The sequence below is a fragment of the Prenolepis imparis genome, unplaced genomic scaffold (assembly GCF_030444845.1).
Source record: "Prenolepis imparis isolate NDT839.2.m4 unplaced genomic scaffold, iyPreImpa1.0 SCAF_5, whole genome shotgun sequence".
NCBI lineage: Eukaryota > Metazoa > Arthropoda > Insecta > Hymenoptera > Formicidae > Prenolepis > Prenolepis imparis.
In genome coordinates this window covers 18,361,542-18,378,658 of record NW_028141163.1, presented here as the reverse complement: position 1 = coordinate 18,378,658, position 17,117 = coordinate 18,361,542, and the positions used below count along the sequence as shown (strand labels likewise).

Genomic DNA, 17,117 nt, shown 5'->3' with positions numbered 1-17,117 from the left:
CACACCCCGAATGATGTACAATCGGCGCTAGTAGTTGTTGTAGTGGCTCTCTTACTACTATGGTGCTCAATTGTCCACATCAATTGTTGGTGCTGGTACTGATCTTGGTATGTGTAGTAGATGTTGAGATAGGCTAGCTGGGCCATTGGTGCGAAATCAAAAGAAACCTTCTTCTGAACTTGTGTACTCTGGATTTGATCAATGTGATATTTTACCTGAGGTCCTTCATCCAACTAATATAATAGTTGAATTGCCCTAATTTACGTATAATCGCCAAATTTCCATACTGGTTCGTTATCAATACTACAGACTTGTACTCTCTCCCCCACTTGTAGATGACGCGTATCGGGACGAAAAGCTGTTTTCGATGATGTTTCTATCGGCCAAAATACGTCTAGTTGGATACTAGATTGGATCTAGATGGTATTTGCCGGTTTAGACATAACTCAGCTGAAGATTTACTGCCAGCAAGTAGAGTAAATTCGGTATCAAAATAGAATAGTTCTGGATTTTCTTGCTCATTGGATTTGGATTAGCCGCTATAAACAAGCGCTGTTTTAGCGTTTGGACGTTGCGTTCGGCGAAATCATTTGTAGCCGGGTGGCCTGGTGCGATGAATTTCTGGCAGATACCTTTGGCTTTGCAGTATTCTTTGAACGTATTGCTATAGTAAAAATGGTGGCATTATCCAAAACAATTACCTTTGAAAATCCGTGTACGGCAAAAATTTCGTCCAAGAAATCCATCGTTATAGTCGAAGTTGGGGCTTATTTAACAATTTTAATTTCAGTTGAACACGATTTAGCATCTATATCTATCTATATTAATAAGAAAAGGTCCTTTGAGTGGGCCGGCATAATCAATGTAAATACGGTCCCAATTAGCCTGTGATAATTCCCAGGGATGAAACGGTGCCTTTGCAGGATTGTTTTTTATAGCTGCACAAGCGCTGCATGATTTGACTAATTGTTCGATATCATGATTAATTTCTTTCCAAAAACAGTATCTTCTAGCTAGTTGCTTCATTTTAATTATTCCGTGCATGCGTGCATTCATCTAATTCATCTAATACTTGAAATCGTAAAGACGCCAGAATGACAACTCTGTTTCCTTTGAATACGATGCTTTCGTCTAGAGCTTATAGGGTATATATTCGGTATCGTTAAATTCCATCTAGAATTTTTTCTTTATTTCACGGAGTTCCGTGTCTTTCTCAGTTTCTGCTGCAATTATTTCTGGAACCAATTTTTCAGTTGAAATTTCAAAAATAGTTTGTGTACATATTTGATAAACTTTATTATTCAAGCACATGTCACCTGTACCAACTGAACCACTAGTGCTCTCGATAAACTGTCGGTGCGCGCGCGCGCGTTTTGATTCTTTCCTCCTTTCTTGAATTGTATTTCATAATCAAATCCACTTAGAAATAAAGCGTAACGGAGGAGGTGTGCTGACAGCATTGCTGTAAGTTTTACATTTAAATGAAAAATTCATGTAAACGAACGATTATCTGTAATAAGTGTGAAATGTTTCCCATACAAATAATAATAGAAGTGTATTACTGCAAATATAATTGCGAGTACTTCTCGATCGAGTTGGCTATAATAATTTCGTTCCGCGTTTGTTAAAGATCTTGAAGCGAAGGCTATTGGTCCTTCCTGGTTAGCAATTATGTGTGAATGCCAGCGATGCCTGTTGGGCTAGCATCACAATCTAATATAATTGATAGTTCCAAATTAAAGAGATCATGTCAGGACACGATCACTTATAATTTTCTTTTTTATATTAGAAAGCCATTTTCACTTGCTAGATCATAGCCATTTCTGTTTTTTCCAAAGCAATTTCCTCAATGGAAATGTGAGACTTAATAGATTCGATATGAATTTCGAATAATAAGTTATCATTCCTAAGAATCATCGAAGATCTTCTACATTAATAGGTCGTGGTATCGACGATAGCTCATACCTTTCTGGGTGACTTTAATATCTCATTATATTGAATAATATGTCTTAGGTATTTAATGCTTTTTTCGAAGAATATACATTTATTCCAATTTAAATGTAAATCGAATTCCTGGAAACGCTTCAGACAGGCATGCAAATTCTTCACACATTGTTCTAAGGTAGCTTCATGAACAATGATATCGTCAAAATAAGTTTCTGTTTTTTTTTTTTTTTTAATCCTTGTTCTTTTTTTGTAATCTGATGCATTCTTCCGATTAAACTCTCAGTGGGTGCAGTTTTTATTCCAAAGCTCAATTTGTTCATTTTATACATCCCTCGATGTGTTGATATCGTTTAAATTTCGGCACTTTGCTCATCGACCGGGAAGTGTAGATATGTCTTGTATAAGTCCAACCTGCAGTAATATTTTGAATTTTGAAGACTGTGTGTAAAACATCGTCGAGGCGCCTAATTGGAAAGTTTGCTGTGACAAGACGTTCGTTGACCTTCGTCTTGCAGTCAATACATAAGCGTACGCTTCCATATAACTTTGATATTACTACCAGAGATAATCCTCAATCGCTGGACTTTGTTTTTGAAATGATGCCGGCTGCTTCAAGGGCTGCTTTCGCGAAAAAATCAAAATGATCCAGATTAAAATGATCCTCTGTGCTGTGACTGGACAAATCTGAAATTTCACTGAATTTCATTCAATTCAATTTCAATGAAATTCAGTGAAATTTCAGATTTGACCAACCACAGCACAGGATCATTTTAATCTGGATCATTTTGATTTTCTCGCGAAAGCAGCCAAGATTATCGAGTTCCTTCTCCACTTTCTTAGAGCATATGGGACACCTCGTTCTCTGTTGCAAACTGGCTTGGCTTTTGGGTCAAAGTTTTAATGAGATTTTATGGTTAGCAATTAGGCCAATTTTTGCTGTAAAAACCGTAGGGTATTGATTAATAATGTTATTAAAATCGGAACATATCTGATTAAAGTTATTTGTTTCCAACTTGGATTTAGCATCAATATCTTCCAGTTGAATTCGTAAGTGTCCAATCCATATTCGTTCAAGAAATGTAGCAAAATCATTCGGAACGACATATATTTCTTCCATCGATTGTATTCCTTTATATTCTATAAGTACTGTGGCAACTCCTAGGGATTAAATCGTATCCTTCATGTAAGATTGAAACATAATTTTTGAGGGTTTTAATTTTATATCAAGATTAAGTTAATCGAAGTTGTCTTTGGGGATGAGATTACATATCCCCGGCCTCTGAATCAACTTCAAATATTTGTGGTTTTCCGGACAATTACGAAATATTTTACGACATCCTTTACTACTGCATTCATCTGGTCAAAAGTCTGGTCAAAACATGATCTTTTGTTTGTTGTTTCTAATTGTCCAATTCCGTAATTAGAGTGCGACTCTTCCACTTGCTTTGCTGAAGATTCAAGCTGATTATTTTTTCCTTTTTCTAGTAATAATGTTGAAATACAAACTTTTGCGAGATGCCCTGTTTTTTCGCATGATGAGTATCTTAATTTCATTCGATCGATTTTACATTATTTTGTACTATGATTACTCCGACTGCATCGCAGACAAAATCCTTCTATTCTTAACTGATGATAATCTATACGACTTTTTTATTTTGATTTATTCCGAGCTGATTGTTTATTTCTGGGAATCCTGCGTCAAACACGTGATTATTCTTGCCGAGATGTTTGCTATTTGTAGACGATTTTGTTTGTTTCCTCCGTATTGTTGGCTAAAGTTAATGAAACTGCTTGACGTTTGGAGTTCTTGATTTTCTATCTTAGATACTTCTAAACTAATTGCTTTTCTATATCGTCATAAACAGTCAAATTCGATTGTAAGAGCTGTTCCCGTATATCGTTGTCTTTAATGCCTCGAATGAATTGTGCTCGCAAGAATACTTCTGCGATGGACACTTGGGCTTCCTTATGACATTCACAGGTGTATGTGACTTCGAATTGGCATTCAGTCATGTCCCGCTGGAGCGTACAATAAAATCTGCAATCGATTGCTTTTCTAATTGGTATGTCGATAAAAATCAGTACTATGATACTTCGCTTAAGAGATAATTTAGCTATAAATGTTTTGACGAGTTCTTCGTACGAGAAGTCGCTCAGTACCCTTGATTTCACTGAGGCACTATATTGTAATGACTTGATGCAATTGAATGTAAGAGCATTTGAGATTATTTCCTGTTATCCCTTATATCTTTTATTACAAGGTGTAATTTTGGCAACGTTCTAAGTAACTTTTTCTTTTTTCTTTTTTCTATTTTTATCTCAAAATTTTCGAATGGAATTATATTCGAGGATGCATTGATTTGTTTACTTACAGCATCTCTTCCTGACTGTTGAAATTGATTCTGTAATTGCTGGAACATCAGTTGTTGACTTTCTTGAAAAGTTTTTATGAATTGTTGAAATTGTTCTGCATTTATTTTGGTTCGATATGGGTACATACAATAAGGTTATCTGTGAATTCTCATGTTTCGTATTTCGGAACAAAACAAATTTGGATGGATTGACAAAACAGTCTTGCATTTTCTACTCGTCGCCAATTGTTGTATCGTGATCGGGGTGTGAAAATATATAGATATAATAAACGGCGTACACAAAAAAAGAAATATTAAATATTGGATATTATTTATTTATAGTATAACTTTAGGATACAACCTTCCATACTGACTAGCTTCGTCAGTCGAAAGAAAACAAACATAAAATGGAAACATCTAGGAATACCAGTGAACTCTACATATACTATACTAGAATGTGCACTGCTATGCTTACAATTAGCCCCCGGGTCTCAAGAAGAAAAAGACAGGTTGCTTTGGAACAATTTCTGTCTCTGTCTAATAAATTTTGATTGATCAATCATTTTATGTGTTCTCACTACAAACCAATAGAAGAAAAGGAAAAGACATAGAAAAGGACGGATTTAATTCCAGTTTTTCCTCTCGCTTGTCCCGTTTTCTTATAATACAGTTTACATTCCAGTATAGTATAGAGTTCACTGGGGGGGGGGGGGGGATACAAACACACACACACGCGCGCACACACACACACACACACCTTAAAGTGAGTGTGCCCGTTATATAGGGAGAGACCCACATAATTCCCTCCATCTCCCCGGAGGGACGGGGTATGCGTTAGGCATTTCCTTCAAGTAAAAAAAAAGGTAAAATGTGTGACCGATTTGACAATTGCAATATTGCAAATTACAATATTGCATTAAAATTTATGATTATTTCAAATATCTCTTCCAAACATAATTTATTTAATTATGGTAATTATTGACATCAGAGGTAGTGTCTCGTGCCAAGTATAAGCATAGCCGTCAAGCGCAGCAGCTGTTGCAATTGATTTTGAAATTTAGCAGCGCCAAGTTTTTAAATTAAAATTCTTTAATTTTTTAAAATTGTATTAATTTTTAATTTTTGCATAAATTTTTTATTTTTTAATTTTGTCTTTTATGTTTTGTGTTATCTTTTTTTTATTATTACAATTCTCTATATGGGTTTACAACTTCCAGCGTAAAACGAGGTTCAACTCACCGGGTATTTCAGAAGCAAGGTCTATAATTATACGACTCCATATAGGTTTGCAACCTTAATTTTTCACTGATACAAGTTTCTACTTTCACTTGGCGTAATTTTTTTGATATTATTACTTTTCTAATACGTCTCTATATGGGTTTGTAACTTTAATTTGTCACTAGCGCGCGTATACTTGGCGCCTTTTTTTTACCTTTTTTTGAAAAGGTATTATAATAAACACCGATAGTCTTGGTCTTAATATATTGTACAGGATATAATATATTGATTAACATTTGTTTATGTCTCGTTTAATTTTTTAAATAGTCATATAAATGTTAAAACAAATAATGTAAAATTCATACTTTATGAAAATAAAATTATTTAACAAAACTAAAAACATTTAACACTTATTTGCATGCATTATCAACTTTCGTCGTTATTAATTTTTCAATAAATAATGCGCTGAAATCTTTTTAAGATTTAAATTATAAGCAAATGTTAATTAGTATCCTCCTCTATACAACACAATCAAGATCAAGGTCAAGATCATCGATGAGATGTTTGTTAATATAAATAATAAAATTAATATAAATATAATAATTATCTTAATTTCATAATTAATGTAACAGATTTTTAGTGAATTTATATAAAAAATTTCGTATCAAAGAGTTATAAAAATATATTCCGTTTGAAGAAACCGAAGTGACCCCGGTACATTTCCGAAGCAACTTTCTATAAAAAAATTGTTATCATCATATGTGAACATCATAGGTAAACTTTTTTGCAACCATGCAACCTGTATGAGGAGTGGCTCGTACAATAACCAAATTAATTTTAAAAAAATTTTTTTTTGTAAATGCTAGCATATATCGAGTAGTACTGTTTTAAAGCTTCAACTCAGATCTATCTATTGTACAAATTTTATTATCATCGAATGCGTCATAAAATAGGTCGATTAAAAGAGCCAATAAAAATATGTTGCTACGAGAATACAGCGAACCAAATAATGAATATTAAAATGATGAATATAAAATTTTAAAAAAATATGACGCAAACATACAAATTGTTGAAGGAGGTTCAGCGAGATGATTATCTATCGTGTACAAAGTTTTTAAGTAAAAAATTTAAAGACATGAAGGTATGAACGAACAGGAAATTCAAAACCAGCTTCGATACTTTTGTCGAAAAAATGTGCAAATTATTAAAAATAATGCAAAATACGACTGTGAGACTGTGAGAATGGTAGCGAAAGAATTCGACATCTCTAAAGATGCGATTCGCAACATTTTATACAAGGATTTGAACAAATCGAACGAAAAATCTGTTCTTGATTTATGTCACATGCAATCACTCTATATATTGTTATATTTAAGTTTATTCCTCAATCTTATCTTATTCATTGTTCGTCTATTGTTAAAATATACCACAATAGGAATATTAAAAGTAAATTTAGATGTGGTTGTATACAGGGTGTCCAATTTTAATCTATCACCCCTCGTAACCTTGCAGGAAGCGATCGTAGAAAAAAATATTTCATACAAAAGTTTTTTTAACTTCGAGGGGGACATAAGATGGTGTCATTGGTTTGACCTTGGATAGTCGTTTGAAAGTCACGTGAAGGTCACCTTCAATTTCTTAAATGTAACCTCATATTTTTCATTGCATTTCATTCTTGTAGCTTATCTCCAGAGCTTTCCAAAACACTATAATTAAGTTATTTTTTATTAAGTATTTTCCGAGTTATGAGACTTGAAGTTTACAGTATTTTGACATAAAATATAAAATATCTTGTGAAACATTCACTTTTCGGTAATCTTACTGTAATACTTTTATGCGCAGAATAATAAGACCAAACAATTGGTGTAAAGAAAACACATAATTGCTTTTAAAAAAATATGTTGCAAATTGCATACTATTTTTTAAAACAACTATGTGTTTTCTTTACACCAATTAATTGGTCTTATTATTCTGTGCATAAAAGTATTACAGTAAGATTACCGAAAACTGAATGTTTCACAAGATATTTTATATTTTATGTCAAAATACTGTAAACTTCAAGTCTCATAACTCGGAAAGTACTTAATAAAAGATAACTTATTAATTATAGTATTTTGGAAAGCTCTCGAGATAAGCTACAAGAATGAAATGCAATGAAAAATATGGGGTCCATTTAAGAAATTGACCTTCACGTGACTTTCAAACGACTATCCAAGGTCAAACCAATGACATCATCTTATGTCCCCCTCGAAGTCAAAAAACTTTTATGTGAAACATTTTTCTTTACGATCGCTTCCTGCAAAGTTACGAGGGGTGATAGATTAAAATTGGACACCCTGTATATGCACCATGTTCGTAAAATTTATATAAAATTTTTTCTCTTTGTACAAATAGGAAATTATATATGATCTTTACCTGTTCGTATCGCAACCATCCAGAAATGGTTTCAAACACGGTTCATTCTGGTCATGTTCTAGACCATACAACTCAGAGAGTGAAAGTCGGCTATCACCATCACTGTCCAAATGTCCGAACATCCATCTAACCTCGCTCTGACACCCTATAGGGAAGGGACCTAAAATCGTTCGATATAATATACTTTCTTATAAAGATATATATATATATATATATATATTATTAGCCATAATTACAAATAATGCAAAAAAATGTGCGTAAAAAATATATGTTTATACACGCACGCACAAAGAGAATTAATGAATTGTCATTGTTATATATATCCGGGAAAAAATAAGTCTATATATAATTAAATATCAATATATATATATATATATATATATATATATATATATATATATATTATTCACTGTTACGTCCGGTAGATTTCACAATTCTTTTCTTTCACAACCCAGTAAACACAAAGTAACAGTAACATAACATCAATGTTATAATTTCCCATTCAACAATGTAACTGTTACGTACAAGGCATGTTATATTGCAGTTACATTGTTGAGTGGGAAATTATAACATTAATGTTATGTTACTTTTACTTCGTGTTTACTGGGAAGTACATTATAAAATTATAAACAATGTCCTATAAAATCTTTCTCTAAAATCTTTCTCTGCATTTCATAAGTCAAACTAATATCTTACAAGCAAGACAAACCCTTTATAAATGTTAAACAAAGCCGTAAGAATAGTGTATGCTATAGAAACTGAAACGTACATTAGTTTAAAAAAAAACAGATCAATAAATATTGCTAAAGACCGCTTGGGTGATAAACAAATTTGAGAATTTTAAACTGTGATTGACAGTCTTTCATAGCGAATAAAATCACTGCTAAGAAACCAAAACAATAACTTAAACTACGACCAATAATTTGTCACCACGCGTGCTCGCCTGACAGATCACTCTATGCGATATCTGCGTTGCGATGAAGTCGAGTAGGTAATAAAAGCGTCAACCTCACTCAATTACAGCAAACTTTGCATTAGCCAAAACTTAATTCTTAAAACCAAGAAATCTCTGCTTCTGCTAATATCGAAAGTTTTTAAACTTTCTACATACAGGGTGTCCTATTTTAAAGTTTACAGTGCTATATCTCGCGAACCTATGATTTTGACGAATATGAGAAGTAGGCAGGAGCGGCGCAACTTCGGGTGATTACACATTCGCTGCGATCAGCTGTTTGTTATATGCGATAGATGTGTATTGTTTTAAAACATGTATGTGTGCGTATACATATACACGTTTTTCACACACACATACATGCGCGCGCCTACCGCGTGTAACAAACAATTGATCACAGCGAGCATAATCATTTGCAGTTGCGCCGCTCTTGTCTACCTCTCGTACTCGTCCCGTAATTCGCTAATTATTTCTTTTTATAATTTAAAAACTAAGCTTCGGACTAAATTTTGGTAAAGGAAAAATCGTCATAGAATTAAGTCAGAAATACGACATTTTAAGGATAAACGGTTGTTTTGAATTACCCTGTATAATATAGAGAATGTATTTTTTGTCTCACAATCTAAAGACTAATCGCATTCTTTTGATAAGAATCAAAATTTGTACTATTTATTTTTGTTTATTTGAGCATACATTCTCTCTTACCTTTAGACTTAGGATGTTGACGCCGATGCTTGGAATCCATCATCACGACAGAGAACCAATCTAAAAGACGATTAGCCATCGCAGGCTTGGATGATGATGGACAATCGGTATTTCTGGACTGAACGTTGTATATTGATTTAAACTGGGGTTTGTCCACTTTGTTGTTCAGATGCTTGTCATCATGTCTGTTCGCGATAGCAAGATCCTGAATATAAAACATATCATAAGTATACAAAAAAATAGAAAAAATATATAATTACAATATAAAATCGGCAGTTTTTGTGTTTATTATTGTATAAAATATTTAATTTATTAAATTATTTAGCTAAAATTATTTAGCAATTTAAAAAGGTATTTATCAATTAAAATAATGTAATAATGCACAGTCTATCATTATCCTTTAGACTCCTAGATAACTACCACCAGACCCCTGTTCTCTTCTGAGTTAGCGCAGAACATGTGAGCATCTCGAAAAGCATATTTGGAAAGAAATCAGAGTAGAGTATTCTCTATCCTCCTAATCCTACCAAGATTATCGGGATAGTGTTCTGTTTCTAGCCTTTTTGACCATCTCAACGTATCATCTCACCTATTATTCGCATTTTCCAAAAAATGGGAAGGACTGTGCATACTTAGATCGTGCTAAATCGCACATCTTTCAATTCCGTCCATCGAATTTGCGATGACAAGATTCCGCCTCAAGCTCATATCAGACTATGTATTAAAAATTAAGATTAAAGATTAAAGAGTAAAATCAAATCCAACCAAAATAAAAAAATTTCGTTTCTTTCATTCTGATTAATCAAATTTCAATCTTCAATACGTAGTCTAATTGTAAGAGTGAGTCCCGATTATGCACATTCGGACACGATATTTCCCAATCGGACACAATCCCGACCAGACAAGGTTCGATCAAACAGTTTCTATCAACGAGATGTAGTGAACTTCTTGCGGATTTTGCGGAAAATTGCAAATCTATGTGTAATTGTACAATTATTGATCTCGTCAATAACTGAAAGCACCAGTAGATATGAGTAGACCTCGCTTTGCGGAGAGAATTACAAACTCATGTGGAATTACAAACTCATATGGAACTACATATCCGATGGGAACTGTGTTTGATCGGGACTGTATCTGGCCGAAACTATGACCGATCGGAACTGTGTCCAAATGCAACTGCATGTGTCCGATAGGGACTGTATTCGATCGAGAATATTACTGTCCAATTCGTAATGTACACAATCCCTAGTCTGATAAGAATTTTACACGGCAATCTTAAATTACGTCGAATATTGCGTCTTGATAATTAACAGCTTCAATCACCGCTACATTAATACTATCAATTTATGCTATATTTCTCACAAGGTACATAAACGTGCACATATAACGCGCTTCTAATCACAAACTACATAACTAAATTGTTCTGAAAAATCCGGGAACATATAAAATGTTAAAAAAATAAGGCGATCCGTGATATCAACACTCCGCACATGACTCACTTTTTTCTTGTTAAATAATTTATATTGTGTAATTAATAGTGTATCTATTTATATGCCACAAAAAAACGTGGTATATAAAATAACATATAACGATTGTGATGCGTCTTATGTGTATCTCAACTAATTAAAAACACATATCAATGAACACCACAATCATATCAGTAGAAACGCTTCGCAGCATTCTGTGATCACGGACGTAGATTGTTGAATCACGAATTTGATTGGGATGGAGTTGAGATCTTAGGTAAAAAGATTAGTTCAAGTAACAATTATTAAATTTCTTTTTTGATCGACCAGATCTCATTGTCGTATTGCCGGTTTAACGTGAAACTTCCAGCGATCTAGATCTAGATGATCTACCAAATCGTTAGAAACATTCCAATACACTCAATCTTATTATCGCTTAACGTTATAGCGTGCGTATGTTTATAGCTTTTCCAGCTTTTTTGCCGGAGATTAATGGTATTTTTATACTTATACTCCCTGTTACTAAATTTTTAACGAGTTTACCGGCAGAATATAAGATATCAGAAACACTAACGCGCAAATTATTTATCTGCTGATCATCATACGGATTATTATCGATACGTATTATGGATTAAAAAGGATGATTGCTCGATTTTCGTTGGAAAGAAATTATCATAAGCACATATAAAAATAATGTTTGACAAATGAAATGCTCATACTGAACAAAACAGAGAATGCGAAAGACAATATTTTTACGAGAGACAATATATTTTTACAAGAAGGCGAGTGATGTCAGGAAATAAATCAGTATCCGATTGCGCCAAAAAAACTTAGCGCATTGAATTGTAATTTTTTTAAAATTATTAAATTCATTGTAGAAAATACTTAAAAAAATAATCGACATCTTGAGTAGACATCGGAGACAAGTCGATCTTTGACAATTGCATCGTCAAGATTGAAACTCATACGTACAATCCATATACCAATACAATATTGAATATAGTGACGAGATACAAATACAGCATCAGGATTTTACATTACTGTGTGAAAGCTTTCTTTACATTAAGGAAAAGTTAAAAATGTTTAAAAAATGAGATAAATGCGGTGTTGGAAAATAATTACGTTACGTGCGTTTATTTAATGAACTTCGATATAAACTCGACAGTGTCAAGATTGATCGCAACAACATCGTTGAAATAACTTTCATGATTAAAAATTATTATATGTCTCTCTAACACCTGAGAGAAGTAAAATTCTGAAGAATGTCGCGTGGGATATAACACACAATGATATAGATTATACATAGATTACTTTACCTTTTGGTGGCCTTAACACGCTACTGGTATTTTGCAACGATTATAAACGCGTTGTAATTATCGTTTGTCACAATTTAATTCTGATATACTATTGCATAATGATAATAATTGTCTAATCGGAGATTCGCCGGTGGAAGCTGAGATCGAATTATTCAAGATACAATGAATACGCCCCATGTAATATTGAGCGAAATCAATAAATGTCCCTGCTAGAGTATTAGGTAGAGTTGTCCTTGTTAGAATGGATGATATTTGAACATGAGTTTCCACTCATGGGATCTGTATAAGTTTCCTCTATATAACGACTACTTTGTACTGCAGACTAGCAGAAAAAATGCCGTGTTAAAAGACATTACTCAATTCGATGATTGCAAATTGACTAACGTGAAACTTTATCTAAATTCGGAATTTTATCCTTATAATGATATAAATTTAGATTTCGAAAAAAATTCGACGTATTCTCGCTTTCTTAAATCTTATTACGAATGTGATAGTGATGAGGCACTATTTACATCGTAAAATTTTACATTGCGATCCTTTTGCGATCACTGATTGCTCGTGACAGCACGACTCCGTCAGAAGTGTTACAGTAGACATGAGAATAAAATTTGAGTACAAGAAAAATATAATAATGGCAAATACTGCTTTATTTCATTTTGCACGTTATCGAATAGCATCCGTTGATCAAGTAATCTAAAACTATGTAGATTTTACGATCAACAAATATCTCTTTGCATGTGATGAGAAAGAAAAAATATAAGAATCGCGCGCAAAGTTCTGAACAATAGAAAAAAAACATTGTTCTGTCATTCTTGTGACCGTACTATTAATCGGAATATTTTCATCGGGGTCGTGCCAACGTTTGTGAATCTACAAAAATTCATTGTTGAGAGAAGATTCATAGGAAGTTACGGCTGAAAATGGGAACTCTGCACTTTCCCATTACATCTTTAAAAATCCCATTCCATATGATATCATTTTTAAAGATCTGAAAAGTGTCAAGCTTTGTGGTTAATTAAAAATTATCACGGATTACAACGGGAAGATGGTTTCGCTCTATGGCCGATTACAATGGCGGTTATTGGTGCGACAAAAGAAGATGGAACATCTTCTTTCGTGTACATTAAGGGGCACGAAAAACGAGAGTTAACTGAATTACTTCATGATGATGTAAAAACAACCTCATCACTCATCACTGACCTTCGATGCGGACTATGAAGATATCGCGATAATTGTGCATAAAGTGGGTTTACGGATAAACTTTACGGATGATGTTAACCTTGACATATGTTGTCACCCACTGCGTCTACGCATCAAAAGATCGGCCGCCAATCTAAAATATATATATTACAATTCTAAAGAATTAAGGTTAGATGTAGAGTGAATTTCGCTTCGTCTTGCAAAGTACATGCGTAAACACAGTGGGTTTCGTGTTTCGTCTCTCCTTCGGGGAGGTTTCACTTCTGGAAGATATAACCTAACCCCTAACCCAAAGTTATGTCCCAGGGGTAAATTTATTACAAATAAAAATTCATCCATCGGATATAGATTATGTTAGGTTAGATTTTTTGGTGAGAGTGAAAAGAAAGGAAAACAAATGAGAAGATATTAGAGAAAGGCAGAGTGTGTGCGTGTGCGAACATAAGGTAAGAACGACTGATTATGAGATTTGTGCGACTTATGCGGGGTCTACAAAATAATGCCGTAAAGTCATAATTCGTAAGAAATTAACCAATCACAGTCGATTATTCTCCTCACATTCAACTGTGATTGGTCAATTTCTTACGACTTACGACTTTACGACTCTATTGTAGACCCCGCATTAGAAGTTAGAAGTAGAAATATTAAATATAAATTCGAAAATTAAACTGGCAAACAAGAAATATTAAAATTATTTTTAAATTATTCTTTGTAAAAACTCTCTAGAAGCAATGCAGACTTTAAGATTTGCTAACACTATAAAATATATTAAAATTATTTTATTTTTAAATTTCCTCTTTTTAATAAAAATATAAAAGCGGGAAATAAAATAAAAAATATAACATCAAGATTTAGTAAGACTAAATTTTACATACATATTTAAATTTAAACGGCTAATAAGAGCCATACATGTATGTTAGTGCATCTGTTTCAAGGAGGAATTTACTAGAAGCGTAAACGAGAAAAATATCAAGATGAAGAGTCGCTGAATCGGGAATTGAACCCGAATTTCACTTGCCAGGCGACTCTTACTGCTAAACACACTCATAGTGTGGGAAGTTTATTAGATGATTATTTTTGATTGACGCATTTTTATTTTTATTTACAATTCGCGCGCTCGTGAGTATTAGTGATTAGTTTTGCGATTCCGCCTTTATTGTTAATCGCGAGAGCCACGAGAGCAAGCGAGAGCGGTGGCGCTGGTAATTTTTAGTTAGTAAGCGAGTCAGTTCTTCGTGGCGCTCAAACACAGTATAAAGGCCATTGCACGTACAAAAATTTTAGTCGTAATCGCAAGGCCGTAAGCAAATCGTCCAATCACAGTCAAACATTTTTATTACGTTATGATAATTCTTCTCTATGATTGGACGATTTGCTTACGGCCTTACGATTACGACTAAAATTTTTGTACGTGCAATGGCCTTAAAGCCTAGTCTACAATAGAGTCGTAAGGTCGTAAACGTAAGAAATTGACCAATCACAGTCGATTATTCTCCTCGAATTCAACTGTGATTGGTCAATTTCTTACGTTTACGACCTTACGACTCTATTGTAGACTAGGCTTAAGGCTGTGGCACATAAAAAAACGTAAGCAGTAAGACGTAAGACTTAAGTGAATCGACCAATCACGATCAAACAGTAAGGACTACTGCAGAAGCTTTTCCGTAACGCGTTACATTATGTTAAATACTGAACCTTAGATTTAAACTCGTACGTAATCTCAAACTTTAGTCAACGCACAAAGAAAATCGTAATGTAATTACGGTTTTACGGTTACGATTTTTTTGTGCGTTGACTAAAGTTTAAGATTACGTACGAGTTTAAGTTTAAAGTCAGTACTTAACATAACGTAAGGCTGGGTCTACAATAGATGATTTAAGCCTTAAGCTTTAAGAAATTGACCAATCACGATCGAGTATTCTCATCGTACTTGACCGTGATTTGTCAATTTATTAAAGCTTAAGGCTTAAATCACCTATTGTAGACCCAGCCTAACGCGTTACGGAAAAGCTTGTGCGGTGGCTCTTAGGCAGCCATTTTGAAACTTAAGCATCTCTGCGAATTCCGTATGGATGAAATTCTTAAGTCTTACTGATTAAGTTTTTCTATGTGCCACGGCCTTAACACGCGAGTTGATAAAGATGTGAACTCACGTGTTAGAGAAAGACCCGGGTGTAGTTCCGAAGAGCCCATATACCTCCGATTGTTCTGAAATTTCGTATACTATTGTATTTTGACGCGCTGATTACAAAAATATGACTATGAAAATTGGCGACAAGGTTATCTTCAAGGTCAAAATGAAAGAAAATTAGTTTTTTGTATATTTTTTTCATTACCTTAATAAATATTGATTCTAGTAGAAAAAGTTCCAAATAAAAGTTGTTCTCTTAAAAACACAACTTTCATGTTCTATAATTCTATACTATACTATACTATACTATTAATATAAAAGCAGTACTTTGAGAAAAACGCAAATTAACATTTTGAGTTTTCTACTGATTGGGACACTTATGTTTCTACAATTCCACATGGGTTTGTATAACTTTCCACGCAAAGCAAGGTTCACCTCCAAACCAAATTTTAATTTTAAATTAGAAATAGGTTTGGGGGTTAGGTTATATCTTCCGGAAGTGGAGTCCCCCCCGGAAGGGGGGGAACTCACTGCGTCCACGCATATACTTTACAATGCGAAGCGAAGTTCCACATGGGTTTACAATTCTCCACGTAAAGCGAGGTTCAACTCAAACCTGTGTGTCTAGTTTTGTATTCATATTCGTAATCGGCGCGTCAAAATACAATAGTATACGAAATTTCAGAACAATCGGAGGTATGGGCTTTTCGGAACTTTATCCAAAGACATAACGACTTACACTATGCTCTCTCTTTCTAATGTTGACTTCAGTCCCTCTCACAGAACCCGCAGTCTATTCTTTTAAGTCTATGGACACACTTCTTACTTCAATACTTTTCATTTGTCTACAAATATTATATGTATTAGGAAATAACGCCATGTTTCGACCGGCGTTAAATTAACAATCAAGACTTAATTAATAGTAAGGGGTTCTCATATGTAATTTACATTAAATTTAAACGATTTTTTAGGGGGTTAGGTTAAAATCTCGAATTAAGATTTAATTTTAGAAAAGATTGTGGAATTTATTAAAAATTTCGAATTAAGATATATTTAACCCTCCGGCCCACAGCTGGGTCTATGAGACCCTGTGCGTTTTTCGAAGGCGTGGCATTTTTGTACAGGTCAAAGGAGGAGTTTGGGGAGGGGAGAGGTTGTATAGTCCCACTATGTACCCCGCTATAGAGCCGCCTCAGTTCGCGCACAGTGTTGAAGCAAACAGCGTCGAAACTTGAAAACAGGGTGACAGACCCAGCAGTGTGCAAACGTTAGAAAATCGACACAAAAGAAAAAATTAAATTTTAATAAATATTATCAAATTCATTATTAATTTATTTATTTTATATATCTTTCAAAAAGAAAACCCCAAAAAATCCGTCGAACATTTAGGGGTTTGATCTAATATTCAACTTAATC

General features: G+C 33.8%; 1 protein-coding gene across 3 annotated transcripts in view; it reads right to left on the bottom strand.

Annotated features, from left to right (window-relative positions):
- The window catches only part of Cow (Proteoglycan Cow), a 124,665-nt gene that overhangs the window by 17,002 nt on the left and 90,546 nt on the right, over positions 1–17,117 (bottom strand). For all 3 annotated transcript variants that reach the window (XR_014425282.1, XM_083037434.1, XM_083037433.1), the window contains 2 exons: positions 9,589–9,793; positions 7,932–8,091 (listed from right to left, as the gene is read on the bottom strand). Coding sequence is in view for 2 of the 3 variants with exons in the window: in XM_083037434.1 (XP_082893560.1) it covers positions 7,932–8,091; positions 9,589–9,793 (365 nt within the window). In the remaining variant the exon portion in view is untranslated. The remainder of the gene's footprint in view (positions 1–7,931; positions 8,092–9,588; positions 9,794–17,117) is intronic.